This window comes from Hippoglossus hippoglossus, chromosome 6, assembly GCF_009819705.1.
Source record: "Hippoglossus hippoglossus isolate fHipHip1 chromosome 6, fHipHip1.pri, whole genome shotgun sequence".
Lineage (NCBI taxonomy): Eukaryota > Metazoa > Chordata > Actinopteri > Pleuronectiformes > Pleuronectidae > Hippoglossus > Hippoglossus hippoglossus.
In genome coordinates, this window is record NC_047156.1 from 25,165,595 (window position 1) to 25,183,263 (window position 17,669).

A 17,669-nucleotide genomic window follows, 5' to 3' on the forward strand; every position below is an offset into this window, starting at 1 on the left:
GAAGTTAGAGAACTGCTCACACACCGAAGATGAGATAACATGACAGCTAAGCGGCAAATTGCAGTAAACAAACTTCCCAACCAAGTTCCTGTGTGACCTAAGCTTATAAGTCAGATGTAAAAAAATCATGTGAACATAGCAGCTACATTCCTGGTGAGACATCATGGAACTTGAAACCAATGTGAAAGCAAAAAGGAAATGCTGAATGCCTGAAGTCATATCCGAGAGTGAAGGGCCACTCAAATATTTGCCCCACGTACACATTTTCCAGATATCCACATGCATATTAGCGCTCCTAATTTGCCATGGCCCAAATTGTCATTTTGAGTTTCTAAAAACCAAAAGCTGCAGGAGCACTGCTGAGAAGATGCACACAGCCACTTGCAGGCCTACACGTGGGAATATATGGACAAACATGCAGACAGGAAAGCCTGCTTGTTGTTTGTGTTTTTTAACGGGGACTGAGGGGGTATTTTGGAGCCACAGGATCCATGATGACAGACCACATAGCCCACCTGTTGTTACCAGTGCTCAGGGCAGCTCTCTCTGCTCCCTCCTGCCTGTTCTGTGAAGGGCAGAGACACAGCATGACCTCTAACCCCCCCACCGCACCAGCTGTCAATCAAACAGCTCAGCAACCCCAGCTTCTCTGATGCTCTCTCGCTGTGATGCTGCTCAATAGTAACACAGCTAGCTACATCCTCTTTGAGGGCCCCTGTTGCCCAATCAGCTACCCTCTCTTGTTTTTTTTGCAGCCCGCAATCTGCATTGGCATTTTTGAGGGGGCTGGAGACTGTTAGAACAGTCTATGGATCGTCGTTGACATTTCAGTTAGCAAGCCCCAGTATGTCCTTTTCAGCCATGATAGATGAAGATTCCTTTGCCCTAATTGCCACTGCAATATCAACTGTTACACTCTCATGCACTGCTGTTTCTGCTCTAGTGAAGTAGAACAGATTACCAATGAAATCAGGATACTTTCTCAGCCCAGTGTTGAAAAAAATGCTTGTGTGAGCAGTGTGGCAAACATAATCTGTCAAATCATTTCAGAGCATATAAGTTCAATGCTGGCCATTGCCTAGTCACCTGTAACTGGTCAACAGGTCCATGTGATTGATGGGTGGACTGGATATTGTCTGTTCACATAACGACTGTAATTTTCTTCATAACACTAAATGTAAACCTTACTTCAGAGAAATCAGAAGTCTTGGCCACTCCCACTGTGACCTGTGAACTCCACCCTCTGAGGCGAAAACATCTCATATACAGGCACTGCCATCTGCGTAGTTGTGATCATGGAGTGGAGATGCTATGTCAAAGTCCTGGCAATATATTTGTCTGACCAATTTCTCGTCAGTTTCAGCTATCGATCATGAAGTCTCACCACATTTTTCAGTATCAAATACTTTATTAAAATCAAACTTACTGGAAAAATTAAGGCTTGAACATACGTCAGTGTGATGCACTTCCTGAGGTGACAGAACCATCTTTGGAAAAGATTTATTTCCTCTATAAATCCGTCTTTTGCTTTCATGTACTCAATTGAACTGCAAAGGCATTGCTTTTAAGTAGGGTTAGGGTTAACCCATTTGCAGCGATTGTTTTTGTCCCGATCTCTGCATGTCAAGTTTAGTTTCTGTATTTTAGTATGTTCCTGTTTGTACTTTAATATGAAACTTTAAATAAAATTTTGCTGCATGTCCTGATAATGTCTCAAGGACCTTCCAAGTTAAATACCAGCACGCATTACCATGCGAAGCTCCCTAGCTCACTCTTACCTCCATTTTTTTGCAGTTTCACTCTTTGTATCTGCTCCTCTTGAACGATGTTGGCATTAAGGGGTTAAATTTTACGTGTTATATACTTTTCATATGTTCATGCTCAGTCATCGAAGTAGGTACAATGCCTATTTGTGTTCTCTCATTCTATCCCTGCGATACCTAAACTTGTGGTCAATGAACCTTGAAATATTTCCCCTTTTATTAAGCCTCATGCTGCCTTGTTTCATTGCCACAGATTTTGATTGTAGTCCGCATGCGTATGTGTGGGTGGGAATTTCCATTAAAATGTGAATTATGTGGGTAAATCTTACTAAGGGGCTTTAAAATGGGCTAATCCCATGCAAAGCCACAATGACGCTCATTCACTTCCTCACTGTGAAAGGATTCACCTCCGCTTGAGACTTTGGTGGGAAAGAAACCAAAGAAAAATCTCTGGTGGGGATATAAGTTGCTGAAATCTCAGCAAAAGTCTAATTTCCTCTCATTTCTTAGAAACCTCAGCTGTGTGATGTCAATCCTTTTAGAGCTCATTGAAAAGAATGCTGTATGAAAGCAAAATGCACAAATCATCAACATTGAAACTGTTCACATCGGTTTAAAGTAAAGTGTTGTTCCCGTGTTTGTCCTTTACTTTTCAGCTAATGCCTCATGTAGCATTAGAGTAATCCTATTTCCTTTAATAAGACACTTAAACCTATCAGACTTTGTTTTCCTTTTTCATGAAAAACCTGACAGTTTGAGGTGCCTTTCAAAGATTGAGACACTCTCTTACCCTGAAGTGTAACGTAATGAATCTCAACACAGAGATTTGCAACTTTCTAAATGTTGTTTAAATATGTTGGTGGTGACAGAGTTATTTAATCAGAGTTGTCGGTACATGGATGATTAACCAAGGGTTATTGTAGGTCATACCCATAGACACAGGGAATTAGGTAATGTGAAGAACCAAGTGCCATTTGGCACGTAACAGAGATAAGAAAGGAAGTATAAAGAGGAAGTATAGTAGAGGAGAGAGAGGGAAAAAAATGAGGTAGTGATGAAATAAGAGGAACCAGAGTTGCTGACTGACTCATAGGATGCACAAGAGCCAAGGAAAGAAAGGAACTGAGAGTTGGGGTAGATTACCAAAATTGTTGGTCTTCATTTAGTTTTGTTAAATGTGTGTGCCTCCTGTTTCCCTCTCTGTAAGGTTCTTAGTTCACGTTTTGGCAGGAAGGACTCGCTAAAATCTTATCCACATGTGCAACATAAATTAAATCTGTCCACTAACAAGTGAATTTGGAGAGACATCCTGCAGACGTGTCCTTGAGAAACTCAAGATTATTCTACGGGTACTGCTGTGCTGCTGACCCTGACCTCTGAACTCTCTGGGGAGCAGTTCTTAAGAAGAGTCTATTTCCTTTCAAAATCAGTACTAATAGTATAAACCGAATATATACAGTTAGTTTAAGCTTAAGAGAATTGGATTTCTAAATCATTAGCACTTAATGACCGTTTGTTAGAGAAGGAAGAAGGATGTAAGGCCCTGACATGCTGAGATGTTATTTTTGTGTTACTGTTGATATTAGTGGCTGCAGGCTCAATTGAGCATATTAAATCACTGATGGTGGCCACTGGTTATAGATTCTGTATAGCGCAATTTTCAGAAATCTCTGGCGTGTTCAGCTGAGGGGTGGCGTAGCAGGCAGAGGCAGTGCGTTCACACATACAGCCCCTGCGGAGAATGTATGGAGGATCTCCAGAGTTCAGTGTATGTTTGAAAGTAGCTTTTATTTTGCAGTGGCTCCTTTGTTCCTGCAACACTTTTTCTCCTCTTAATAGCTGTGCAGTGCAAAGCAAAACCTTACAATGCCATTTGTGACCGTACTTTTTGCATTTATTTATTCACATCTTAAATATAATTGGACTTTTTCAGCAGATACACATCAGCATTAAAATGTAGATTCATTTCTGTAAGAGACGTGGACCTTCAGACTGTGAACACACTCAGAATCTCATGTAATTTAGGTACATGACATCCAGATACTTGTCAGGCTGGATACTGCCAGGTTCTTTAAGATAAAGACGAGCAGTAACCAAAATGTTGGCTTGATCATCCTTTGTGGCTTTTGGTATGTCAGGGCCCTGATACAAGAGGATATGGGTTATAATTTAGGGTAAATGTTACTATGGTACTAGATTTTCTGCCAACAAACTGATGGAGCATCCAGACTACCAGAGGCCAACTCCAGACTAACCCCTAACCCTAACTGATATAAAGACATAAAGGCAGAGGCAATTCCTCCTGGTCTTGGCAACAGCCAAGTGTCACAGGTGAGGGGAAGGTGAAAAAACTGACTTTGGTAACAGTTGCTCTGCACTTCATGGTAAACACAATAAACGACATCAGGACAAGGGAGTGTGTATGGGTGTGATCATATCTGAGTGTGTATACCGATGTCCCAGGTGTGACTGGGAGTGACTTTGTATGTGTGAGTCCAATGGGGTTAAGGTCTCTAAAGCACGTGTTCTCTGCAGACTGAGTGTATTTGACATGTGGGTGTTTCCAGAGTGGATTGCAGCCTAGTCAGGGAGACATTGCTTTGTCTTCGTGGAACCTTGACTCTGTACATTTAATCTGACATGATATTCATACTGTTTGGTGTAAACTTTCAATGCCCTTTTGTTGTCTTGTCATAATCCAGTCAGGACCAGTCACTTTTGGACAACTGCTGTAAAAACTGCCGGGCCTGCAGGAACTATATAACATATAGTAATCAATATAATTTTATCCTTATATATATATATATATGTGTGTGTGTGTGTGTGTGTGTGTGTGTGTGTGTGTGTGTGTGTGTGTGTGTGTGTGTGTGTGTGTGTGTGTGTGTGTGTGTGTGTGTGTGTGTGTGTGTGTGTACACACGAGAGCTTTGGAAAGCCATAATAATCAATTATCCCCCATGAGGGAGGGCTGGGATATAACCTTCTCAGAGGCAGCCAAATTTAATTTCCTGCCCCTTGTTGGTCTGGTAATGCCATGTTAATAGCTTCCTGCTCTCATGCATTATAGCCACACTGGCACACATGCTTGTTTATTTCCGCCAACAGCCGGCCTGCCTAACAGCACTGTTACATGGATGACTTCTTCTCCATGCTGAAATCTACACACGCACACATAAATGCAAACACTTAATTTATATGACTCTGTTGTAATCAGTGTCACAATTACACTAAACTGCTCAACTGCTTGTTAAAAAGAAAAATTTTCTTCCATTTTGGTGAATGAATGAACTGTTAATTTGTTTAAAGCCTCTCTTTAGTATTTCAATTGTTTAAGGTATCCCATGGAGATTTTCAGTGTTTCTGACCATTCAAAATCTAATGCTATTGTAATAGTTTATAGTATATAGTAGTTTATGCTTATACAGGCCTAACAAATTGGATCAGTTTATTTTAATCCTCTTGATGATGAAAATCTTAATCTCTAAATCCCTGACCCTTAAAGAAGGAACACTTCCCTAAAGGAACATGAGTCATGTCACCTGCATGCTGCTGAGTTATATTCTATTTGACCATGAGTCACAAGCAAGATGTGGATGCACTGGTGCTTCTCATTTGTAACTGGGAACTGATAACAGATTCACAAAACCACCAGCTCATACAGTCGGTCACTTGTGATTAGCCTGGAAACACAGCTAATGTATCGTCCCTCTCGCAGATGGATGTGGCCCCCCCTTCCATTCAGACTGATTTCTGTCCGTTCTGAAACTGGTTTGATATGTTGACCGACAGACGGGTGGTCAATGGAAGTGAAACCGAAGCCAAGATGGCTGTTTCACACGTTCCGCTGCTCTAATTGGTTGATGGTCTGGTCAGTGACAAATGCCCTTTGGAAATCAAAAATGATCTTAATGATTCCAGACCCATTAAATAAATGCAAACTAGACTAGGCAATGCCAGGCTAAGTTCTCATCTGCGCTGCAAATCACAATCAACTGTCGTTCTTTTTACCAGCCATGACAGCATTACATATATTGTTTTCACTTTTTTAGTCGGTGTGTGTCATCATGACAAAATGTAGTCTTTGAAACACCTATTGTGGCTGGAACTAAGAAGCTGTTTTGAGAACTTTAACAGGTGTTAATATGTCTGTCTGTCTGTGTGGACAGACATTGTCACCGCAATAGCGTCACAAGCCTGCAAGACACAGTCTCAAATCTTTACATGTGTGTTGTTGAGATCAGAATGAAGGCCACGTTCGAAGATGGGTGTTGTGCGACCCATGAGCCCTGAGCACCATCTATAATCATCTTGTAATGACTACTCAGTTACTCATGGGTTAGAACGTCAACATGTTGACAGGTGGCTGGTGTGATCTCTGGTTTACATCACGCCTTTGACTCCCATTAGCACATTATTTGAATCCTATCTTACCAAAGACTGCATCCGAACATTGCCACTGAAACACAAATGAATAAGTCTCCTCTCGTTGTTTCGCCATTGTTTTTGCCATTTCAAGTGCCAACTCAAATCTTTCCTTTAGTTTGTGTCATTAATGACCAAATCAGAATTTGTCTGTTGTTTCTAAGCCAACTGGTGATTATCAGGGACTTTAGCCGGCACTGGTGCAGATCATAACTTGTGTAATTGAAGGTGTCCTCAAGCTTGAGATGAACGCTGCAAGTGCTTTACCATATGTGCTGAAGATCAGGCAACCTTTTTTGCAGGATGCTTTCAAAGCCCTATTTTCTCAGTACTGCGTCCATCTTTAGCACAATGTAAGTGTTCCACCATGAAACATATTTGCAAGCAAAGACTTTCGTCTTTGAATGATCTTTGTTCATTAGTAGCAAAACTGGGATCTTCTGGCCTTTACATATCCGTTTATAAAGCTCAACAGTGTGGTTCCAGAAGGAGTAATCCTAATTATCAGTCATAGTACTGTATCCATCCAATGTAGACTTACCTCAAGCTACGCAATTTACTTACAGAACCCGAGCAGTTGTAAAGGTGGAAAGTCACTGTTACACTCTTTGCATGATCTCTCCTGTTTTGCTTTGTAGATTGCAGCTAACACCATGACAAGAATCTCATTAATTTATCTGGAGTCATGTTTCTTGACATTTATCTAATAAATGAATGATGAATGTTAGTTTGATGTGTGTTATTGAGACAGAGCAGCAGTTTCAGTTACGTCCTATCACTTACTCATTATTAGGAGCGTTATTTTCTGATAACGATATTCAGCAATAAGACTGATGATGAGACTCTTTGTCTCTATATTACCTCTCTCTAACTCTTTCTGTGAGCTAAGCGGCGCCAGGCGATGAGGCATCTTCATTCTTGGTAGGACTGGGCGACAGATGCTCTTGCATTCATACTGCGGAAGTGGGTCAGAGTGCCGAGTTCATCTTCACACTGATATAAAGTGTTGCCTTATTCCTCCATCCTGGTATAATTTCTTTCTCTGTCCACATCGCTCTGGACCCAGTATCATTTACACCCAACTCCAATGCTCTAAAGGAGCCACCATGAGTGGACTCTACTCAGCAGCACATTTTAACCCTGCTGCTATGAGCCAGGTTGTCTTTGTATAACCAAAGTGAAAGTTGGTCCATATCCATGGCACATAATCAAACATGTTTACAGCGGTCGTTGGACTGTACAAACGTATCCCCTTGCCCCCGATGTTTTCTGGGTTCTACTCATGGACGGCATTTCAAGCCGCAGCTGGAGTGAGGACAGTCCCTGCTCTTTGCCGATGATCTGGTTCTGTTGGCTTCAACAGATCATGAGATTCAGTGCACACTGGGTTGGTTTGCAGCTGATGTGAAAATGCAGGCCACAAGGTGGATTGTGGTAAAATCAGCGATAATGCGGACGTTGTACCAGACTGTTGTGGTGAGGAGGCAGCTGAACCAAAGGGCAAAGTTTTCGACTTATTTGTCAGTTTACTTTTTGACCCTCATCTATGTTCATGATCACTGAGTAATGACCAAAAGAAATAGATCATAGATAGTGGATTGTGGACGTGGCTGAAATGAGTTTCCTCTGTGGGGTGTTTGGACTCAGCCTAAGAATTAGAGTGACAAGCTCAGACGTCAGTAGGGAGCTCAGAGTAAAACCGCTGCTCATTTGCATTGAAAAAATTGGTATTTAATTATGTTAATTCGATAGATAAACATGTAGTTTGGTTGTATTAACATTTTTTGGGGGGTTTTGTTTCCTTAACATTTTCATCTAGCTCCATTAACAGGATAAATTTGTCCAGAAATTTTGGTAAATGACCAAATAGCCACATATCAAATGACGTTCTAATCAGCCTCAGCTACAATTTGAGTTTAGAGTTAATTACCAACTTTAAGTATACCATTTGGATATAGTTAAAATGATAAACATTATTATTCTTTATCCCGTTGATTAAAGATTATTTTTTCCTTGTACATATTTGTCTCAGTAAAGTATTAGTTATTGCACTACAATCTTAGTCATAGTAAACGTGCTCCAGTGTTCATATTGACAGATTGACTGCCATGGTATTGTGCAGGGTGTGCAGTTTCAAAACCAAAAGCCGACCTCATTTGTTTATTCTATATAAATAGTATACATACTTTTGCTTTGGTCTAGGGGTTATACATTTGTCTCTGTCTATTCAACTTCATTCTATACCTACATCAATCTCACTTTTTCCCTCTCTTTCCCTGTATACGGATATTCACACATTGAAAGAAATATATCTTGCCATTGAGATGGAATCCACACCTTCCCTCCAATCGCATTAATACATAAATGAACAAATGAATATATCGATTTATAAAATATAAAACGGTCTATTAATTTATTATCAATATATATTTAGATAAATGCTGACCGTGCAGTGCAATAGTAAGGCCAACGAGGAAACTAGTTCCGTCAAGTCTCAGTGAGGATCATGTGTTATGAATAAATGGCTGCAGCACTGCACAGTATTCTTGGATTATTGTGTGTGTGTGCGCGTGCATGTGTGTGCATTTGTACACTGAGCTATGATATCAGGTTCAGCTGCCATTGAATCAAAGCAGGACGGTATTGTTTTTTAGTTTTTTGATTGGCTATGGTCGAGGTGTTTACTGTCCCCACTCGTGTGTGTGTGTGTGTGTGTGTGTGTGTGTGTGTGTGTGTGTGTGTGTGTGTGTGTGTGTGTGTGTGTGTGTGTGTGTGTGTGTGTGTGTGTGTGTGTGTGTGTGTGTGTGTGTGTGTGTGTGTCTGAGAGATGCGGTCAGAAAACACACTGTATTTAATGTCAATCCGCGGCCAAGCAGGATATTTTCGTCTGAGTGTGTGGGTGGCTGCTGTGCGGATGTCAGAGACAGACAGATAGAAGAGAGAGGAGGAAGACTGAGAAGTCAAGAGGATGTATCCACTTCCTCAAAGCCACAAAAATCCATTCTTGGCTTCCTGCTCAACGTTTAGCTCCACCTTTATTAAAAAAAAAAAAACACATTGCCACACCTCTGACAAAGATCCTGTTAGCTCAGATCAGTGGTTCCAGCTAAATTATAGTTACACAACTTGGATCTGTTTGTATTATCTGTGTGTGTGTGCGTGTGTCTGTGTGTGTTCATGTGACTGTGTGCTTGCCTGTTTTCCCAGTGTGCATATGTTTTGGTGTGTCAGTTTGTGTGTCCATGTGTGGGTGTGAACATCCTTAACTGTGTGTGTTTTGTTTGAAGTGATACAATAGTGTGGTGTGGGTGTGGGTACTGCACCTGGGTACCTGACAATTAGGTGTGACAGAGATGAATGGAAAATGAATCCTCTGATGTGGTGTCTTGGCAGCACCAACAGAACACAGTGGACAAAGATCACTTGCCGGTTTTAGCTGCCACCTGACTTTGGGTTAAAGGTCGGTGGCGGAGGGAAACAGGATATTGTGTGTGTTTCCACACAGGAAGCAGGCTACTTTTTGAAGACAGATATATTTGACTTGACATTGGATACTAATGTTGTTGCTGCTACTACTATTACTAATAATAGTGGTGCTACTACTGTTGCTATTATTAAGTGGGCATTCAGTCCGAAAACAACCTTGACCAAGCAGGGGCCTGAGGCGTTGAGAGTGTGTTACCTTAGGTGGGACAATGAAGTCCAGGAAATCAAAGTCAAAATCTAAAACGCAGACCTTACGGTGAGTTTTTCGTGCGATGAGATTACATACAAAGTCAATCCCGTGACGCAAAATCACTGGCAAGTCATTGGCTTCAATTGCTTGAATTGAAATATTTGCTTGTTGCGAAAGTCAATCAGTGCTGAGAATGAAACTCATCAGATACAGGTCCTGGCACTGACTCGGAGGTCGAGGCAGGTCATCAAACTGGCCACTGGTCAGCCTGGAAGAGAAATCCTCAACATACACAGAAAGGACGTAGCCTGCTTACCGTAGCCTGCTTACCGTATTCTGCGTGTATTGCATTCATATTTGGGCATGTCTTCTGAAGGTTTGCGTGTACCGATGAAACAGACAGGGGGGGGCAGTGTAGCCAATAGCTCAAACAAAATGACCATAATACACGAGGAAGACATTTCAACACTGGCAGAACTTTCTGTGGAGAGACTTTGCCAGTTGGTTAGAAACTACAGGCTTCTGTATGATCTTACTTCAGAGGTAACTTTATCGCAACCTCCTCCACCGTCACCATGTGGATGTATTTCTTAACAACCACGCCAATGTCGCCTGATGGTTACATCATTTCAAGTGGACGTAACTCTTTTTGCACATAAAGTGCATGACAAGTAGCCTTTAACTGAAATGTGTTGTTCATACAAGAGTAACATCAATGGCATTCGTGCGACCGTCCAATCTTAAACAGGGATGACATGGCTGTGCAAGCGTACATGTGCGGGATTATTTGTTGTGGTGGACAATAAATGATGAGAGCGAGAATGAGAAAGTGACAAAAAGCTAAACAGCTTGCAACACGTGTGCAAGTGGTGCAGATGCTATATAACACATCTTGTTTGTTAACACTTCTGTGAGTCACTTGGAGGCAACAAAAGAAAGTCACTTTTGGGCCCCTTCAGCATGTAATGTGTACATAGCTGTAGAGGTTCACTGAGTTCAAGAGGGCTCCTCTGTGTGACTGTGTGCTGAGACTAGAGCACGGCCTTGACTGCTGTTAATCAAGAGAAGAATTCAGAAGAGTGACTCCAGCTGTTTGAGTGTTTCTGATGGCAGTTGTTGAGTGAGTAATTATTTGTGTGTGCGTGTGTGCGTGTGTGTGTGTGTGTGTGTGTGTGTGTGTGCGTGTGCGTGTCCGTCTTTTGGTACAGATGGCAGCCAACTGTGTACAAGCCACCATTTATGTTTGCTCGACATGCATGTGTGTCCAGAGGGCAACAATTTGCTTGTCTGTGTGTTGCTCTGCAGATTTAGGAAAGTGAAACCAGGGCCGAGGGTCAGGGCCAGCTAATGCCTGCTTTGATTTTTAACAAGGATTTCCTCTCTCCATGGAGCCTGCTTTATTAATGGCATTACATGGCATCCTGTGACCAGGAAGCGCTCCTTTTTCAATTTCAGCACCACAACAACCATCGGATACAGGAAAGAAGGGGAGAGGGCAATGTGATGGGTACACACCAAGGTCACTGAAATTGTTGCATTACAATAATTTCAAAATTAAGCATATAAATACTGACATGTATTTCTTCACCTTTCGTCACCTTTTTAGAATTAATTTTTGCTTCACTCACATTCAAGTTTATTTCAGCTCTGTCCCCTCATCTCCTCTCAGACAAAGCCCCGCCACCATGTAGTCATGACACACTGGATAAAAAGGCACAGTAAGAAATAAAGCAGTGGTTTATTTACCACACTCTTAACAGATAGAGCTCGACAGTTGTCCAGCCTGTTTCCTGACAGACATGACCTCCAGGTAAAATCCGGAGAGTTGACCCAGTTTACCCTGTTTTGTTAGAAAAGAAAACACAACGGAAAGAGAAATTCAAAAGGCAGAAATATCAACAGAAGCAACTTGTTATGGAATTATTGAAATCAACCAATAGTCTCATCAAACTCCAGCAGATACATACACAGACCTTGGAAAGCATTCAGATCCTTTTTTATGAAAATGAGAGATTTCACACTTAAATTTCATTTAAAATTCATTATTTTATTAATTTTAATGTTTAAATGAGTTTGCAAAAAGATTTTGCCACTATTGATGATTGTGATGAAGTGCCAAAAGTAAATTAAAGCAAAAAATAATGAACTGAAGTGAAATCTGTATAATCACTCTATATTACTGTCATTTATCGTACTGAAGATTCCTCTATCACTGTTAAGTCAGACATTTCATTCCCAAATTCTCTTGAATATATCCCTCAAAATGAAACTGATCAATTAAAAGACCCGGTATCACATATATTAAAATGAAGTGTCATTTCATTGAATTTGTGTGGTCACGCTCTCGTCTTAAGTGCCACTTGTGAAATGTCTGTTGCACTATGGTCTCCCTGTAAACACAGCCAGTGCCTGGGCATGATGAGGCCATCAGCTCAGCGTGAATACTAAACATCACAGGGCTTGAGAGCCCATCTGTGTCCTCTAGTGATCGTCGTGGCACACCACCTCATGAGACACGGCCTGCTGATTTACATTTTACATTGTGGACATTTAGTTACTGTCATAAAAACCTTGTGTGTACGCACACTCCTGTGAAAATATAGGATGTACACAGTTGTCGCTGTTCCCTTGTCGTTTTTAAACAACATCAGACAGAATGAGTGTAGTCAGTGAAGTGTACTTTTTTGGAGGACCTTTGCTCACATCATGAGGAGGATTTTCATGCTCAGTAACAAACATCAGGCAGGTTATTTGAAGAGGAGAAGGTAGAGCAGGGAGGTGGTGCAGGGAGGCGCAACATCAGAGAGGCCCTTCAATTAAGATCAAACAGCTTTTTATGTAAGGGTCAGAGTGTCTGAAGTTTCCTGCCAAAAGACAGAGCGTAGCTAATTCTGGTGCTGATGCTAATCATGGTTTTGATCAGACATCTGTGATTTGATTTAGGAATGGAGGGGAGACTATTTTTGATCTTTCCCTTGAGGATGCGTTTGATCGTAAACATCACAGATGCTGTTAACATTTTAACATGGGCTGCTATTCTGACAGATGAGATTGCTATGTTAGGTAAATCTTCTGCAGTCATGTGAACATGCTCCCAGCCATATTAGCAGTGAATAATTATTGTCAGTTCAACAAGTGTATTACTTTACATCTGATTATCAGCTGTGATATAACACTTCCAAACAAAACTGTGGAAACAAGTTGTAAACCTGTCAAACATTTACTTGGCTTACAACACAAAACATTCCCATTATATTGAATCCAGAATATCCTTTTTATTCCACCAACAACCCTAATGACCTATTAACCTTTCACCAAACATTGTGGGCTGAGCCTGCGTGTCTCACAGAACATAATGCTGTAAGACAGCGCTCCAATAGTGTTCCACCCGGAGACAACGTGAACATTGTTCCCGTAAACTTACCAGCACTGGGGCTCGGTCACGTCACTCCCACTGGCCGCCTTGTATCTCAGTGGCTAGTTTCTGCACGGCCCTGCCACCCCTGCCCTAACCACCCACTCATCTCCCATCGGACAGAAAACCCTGGCTGGCAGCAAGCCATCACCACATTCCTGCCACTGTTGAACGCAGCTACAGCGAGACACGACCCCTGACATTCTACAGAGCTTAGCGGGGATGATTTTATCTCAGAAATGACCCTTATAATTATGAGGTTCTTTTTGTGGATGTTGTGCTTTAGCACTGTGTTGCAGTTTAGCTCCTTATACACTTATTTTTGACTTGTTGGCAGTGTTCTGTTTAACTGGATGGATCTCTTGGGGCTATATCATGGTAGATCTGCATGATATCATGATTTTGTACATTCAGCTGTATACATATAAGTTTTATTTAAATGTTTTTGTTGGATTCCGTTAAATATTTTCATGTAATCATGTTGCCCATTGCTCTGCTGCAAGGATCATTAGTGTCATATTCTATACTGTGTGTGTGTGTGTGTGTGTGTGTGTGTGTGTGTGTGTGTGTGTGTGTGTGTGTGTGTGTGTGTGTGTGTGTGTGTGTGTGTCGGGCCAGCAGGGGTATCCTGCATGTTAAACGTTTGATTGCACCCAAACTTCCTGGCGGAGGGGGGTTGCGGGGGTGCAGATGGATTGGAGGTCTGGATCTGCTGAGCGTAAAGGATCGGAGCAGATGTTGGCCAGATGTGGCCACAGAGGAGGAGGGGGCTGAAGGATAAAGAGCGAGGAAACACAAAGAGTGATATCATAGCAGAGATATCAATAGAGAGACACCGTCCACACACTGACAGCTTTGTTCACCTCCATTCTGGAGCTGTAACACAGCCCTCTCTCCTTCTTCCTTCACACTCTCCTCCTCTCCACCCTCCATCCCTCCTTCCTCTCCTACCTCCCTCCACGCTGCCTTTGAAGTGAGGACAGCGCTCAGGAAGCGAGCTGGAATCAATTGCTCCATGCATTAGGCTGGGAATGTGTGACACCCTCCTCCTCTTCACCCTTCTCTTCCTTCCTCCTCCATCCTCTTGACACATCCCTCGTTTATCTCCCCCCTGTTTCTCTTCATGCACTTCCACCTTTCAAACAAGACGTTGCTGTTATTTTGGCCCAAAGCCCAACTTTGCTTCATGCTGATTATTAGTGATCTGAGTGCAGTGGTTCCACGTGTGATTGTGTGTGGTGTTTGTAATACTCGACTGCAGTAAGCAACTCTGCTCGTTTTGTTTGATGACTTTGTTTTGACTTGCTTTGCTTGTCATATTCATTTTAACTGCTCATTGAAGTCTAAGTTTTGTGATAAGAAAGTTGCTTTGGTTGGTATAGGTGCTCCTGAGAACTGCTGTTCAACACCTGGAGCTTTAGAAGAGCTTCTCAGCAGCCACCACTCCAACACTGTCCCTGAAATGTAAAGCTACTGGTATGAAACCAGTTGTAATATGAAGTCTTGCTCCGACGTCTCTGCCCGGATAAATGAGGAACAAAGGAAATGTGTCCCTGGTTAAACTGAACATAGTGCTCTCGCTCTTATTTTTTCAATCTCCCTCGTTATGTGTTTTTTGTTGTCTTTACACCATCAAGGGAACACTCAATAAATGTATAGGTCAATTAAAAATGAAGTAATTCTCTCCGTGTTGGTCCTGGGCTTTAGCTCTCGCTGCCTCAGAGTGCAAATGACCTAGTGAACTTGTCTTTAGCCAGCAAGTCAGTCTCAAAGTCTGTCGTTCAGTCAGTAATCCAGCAGTGTGAGTCATCCGCCTTCTTCATTCTGCCAAGTTACAACACACTCAAGGCCCACTCTGACACAACAAAGAGACAGGAAGGATGTTGGCTAACCCTGCCTAACATTAAGTATCACTGTTGCTTATTAGTTTAGTCTAATGAATACCGCTGTGTTTCGCTCTCTCTCCCACTTTGATGCCTGCACATTTCAAACAGGGAGATTATGCCGACCACAGTTCTGAGCTCTTTTTACAATGTTTTAATACGTTTAGGGTTGGTGAGGCTGGAAAAGCTAGGCTGCATTTGCAACTGATCCCACCGCCTCCCAACGTCCCTCTTGTCAAAACTACGTCCCCAAAACACATGATGGTGCACTGACTGACCACTTCTAGAAGCCGACTTTTCCGTGATTCGCTCTCGCTAACTTCTGACTATCGTCCTGCTTCAGCCGTGTATGTCTCACCTGAAGACTCCAAACATGTGCAGTGAGAGCACGGGCAGGGTGAAGGGAGGCAGATCAGTTAAGCCCTTTTCAGACATGAGAATTGGGTCCGGAGTTTACCCGTAGTCTGCCTTTCACACATGCACAACGCAGCAACAATTCCTCCGCATTATTGAGGCGACAGGTGGAGCAGCCGGGTGCAGCAGACAGACAGTCATTGCGCTAGACACTTAATTGAGAGGCATGTTTTATTGGCATGTCCTCAATTAACTGTTGGGTTTCTCAAAGGTGATTCGATTTCATGTGGACTTCATCTGGTATGCAATACTATTGATGAGGGCCAAACTCAAGCCAGATCTTCTGTCAAAAAACACCCACATAAATATCAATCCGCTGAAGTCCAGTCTTTTTTTTTCTCTTTCACTTTCATCTCCAGCTCTTAAACGGTCGGACACGCTTGATGCCCACACAGGCTGCCGCCAACAGACACCACTCCAACAGGTTGCCGGCGTGTCATGTTGCCAATTTAAGAGAGGAAGGATGGAAGGGGGACGAAAGTGCCCGTAGGGAGGGTTCCAGTTTGGGGAGCCAGATTGGGGCTGGCGGAGGAGGAAGAGGAAGGAGAGAGGAAGAAGAGGAGACAGAGGAGATTAACCCGCAGGAAGTCCTCTCCGGTCATCAATCAAGTCTGGACTCCACCCTGAGGCACATTGTTCAACAGTTGGATATACTCACACAGGTCAGTTATTAGTGAAAGTCCAAACCCTCATCTCATGATACTGGCAGGTTGTGAAATCCCCCAAGAGCATCATAAAAATGGGGAAAGGAATGTGAAGGTGTTGGAAGCAGGCCAACAGTTTAGATTTAAAGGTTGGTCATCTCTCCACTGTAGGGCTGAATCCTAGTGTCACGTCACTTGCTATTCTGTGCTGTCCTGAAAACACACTGTGCCATGACACAAAAACTAAAAAGCCACCTCTGTCGCTCACGCAGACTTTGATTCTCAACTAATTACTCTATCAACACGTGGTATATTAATTATATACATCCTCACTTCAAACAGACTGTTTCAGTGCTGGAGGAGCGTCTCACCCTGACAGAGGACAAGCTGAAGGAGTGTCTCTTTCAGCAATCCAAGATTTTCAAGGATGTGCGATCATCAGGAGAGAGGCGGAGGATGGACAGCAGGGAGACGAATGGATCGTCCGTCCATTTCACTTGAGGATGACCTCGCCTCCTCACAGACTGCAGCACAAACACGGACTGAACACTGCTTGACCAAGGCTGAAAGTGTGCGGTGTGTGTGTGTCACAGGCCACCTCTGGGGACAACACTCAGACTAACGACATTTGTTTTTCAAATTAGGGGGGGGGGGTTGGGTTAAATTTACGATTGTTAAATTTTCTCTGTCTTTCTTTGGCTCTCAAGTATATCCAGCTGTACAGCCAAGCAGACATTCCATTAGTGTGTGTGTCCGTAATTGTGTGTGTGTGTCTGTGTCTGTCCGTGTGTGTGATTGTGTTGATATGGATGTTACATCCAAACCGGACAGCTGCAGCTATGAAAACAGACGGTGCATGTCTGCTGTGTGACCTCCGTGTGTGTGTGTGTGTGTGTGTGTGTGTGTGTGTGTGTGTGTGTGTGTGTGTGTGTGTGTGTGTGTGTGTGTGTGTGTGTGTGTGTGTGTGTGTGGTGCATCATTTGCTTCTGCTGTAACATTTCTCATTGCACCCTGTTTGTATCTCTGCATAATGCCATGGGGTTTAAAGCTGCATTGTGCTACATACTGGCTCAGTTACACTTCCTCATTCCAAAATAATTTATATGAATAAATGTCATACTGTATTGCACTGATGTTATGAGTATTGTCTGTATTCCTGCCCAGACTACAGACCTTTATTATGATGTTGGGTTATACCAGTTCAAAAGATTAACTTTGACTGATAAGGAGTACTGCCAGAAAAATATTATCATACGTATTTTTACGTAATACTGTAATAATAAGATTACTCTAAATGTTAAGAAATGCTGATCGATCTCATAAAATATAATTAAGTCAACATTATAACACAGTATCAATAAGTTTGATTATAATATTCCATATTATCTTTACATTTTAAGTCATCATGAGTATTTAATTTCTATCATCGCTCACTTTTTATCTGTCGTTTTTA

At 42.3% G+C, this 17,669-nt stretch overlaps 1 protein-coding gene across 1 annotated transcript in view; it reads left to right on the forward strand.

Annotated features, from left to right (window-relative positions):
* poc1b (POC1 centriolar protein B) overlaps positions 1-17,344 on the forward strand; it is a 45,430-nt gene extending 28,086 nt beyond the window's left edge. The window contains exons 11-12 of the mRNA XM_034588574.1: positions 15,932-16,234; positions 16,559-17,344. Coding sequence (XP_034444465.1) covers positions 15,932-16,234; positions 16,559-16,717 — 462 coding nt within the window. The 3' untranslated portion in view covers positions 16,718-17,344. The remainder of the gene's footprint in view (positions 1-15,931; positions 16,235-16,558) is intronic.
* The last annotated feature ends 325 nt before the right edge of the window (positions 17,345-17,669 follow it).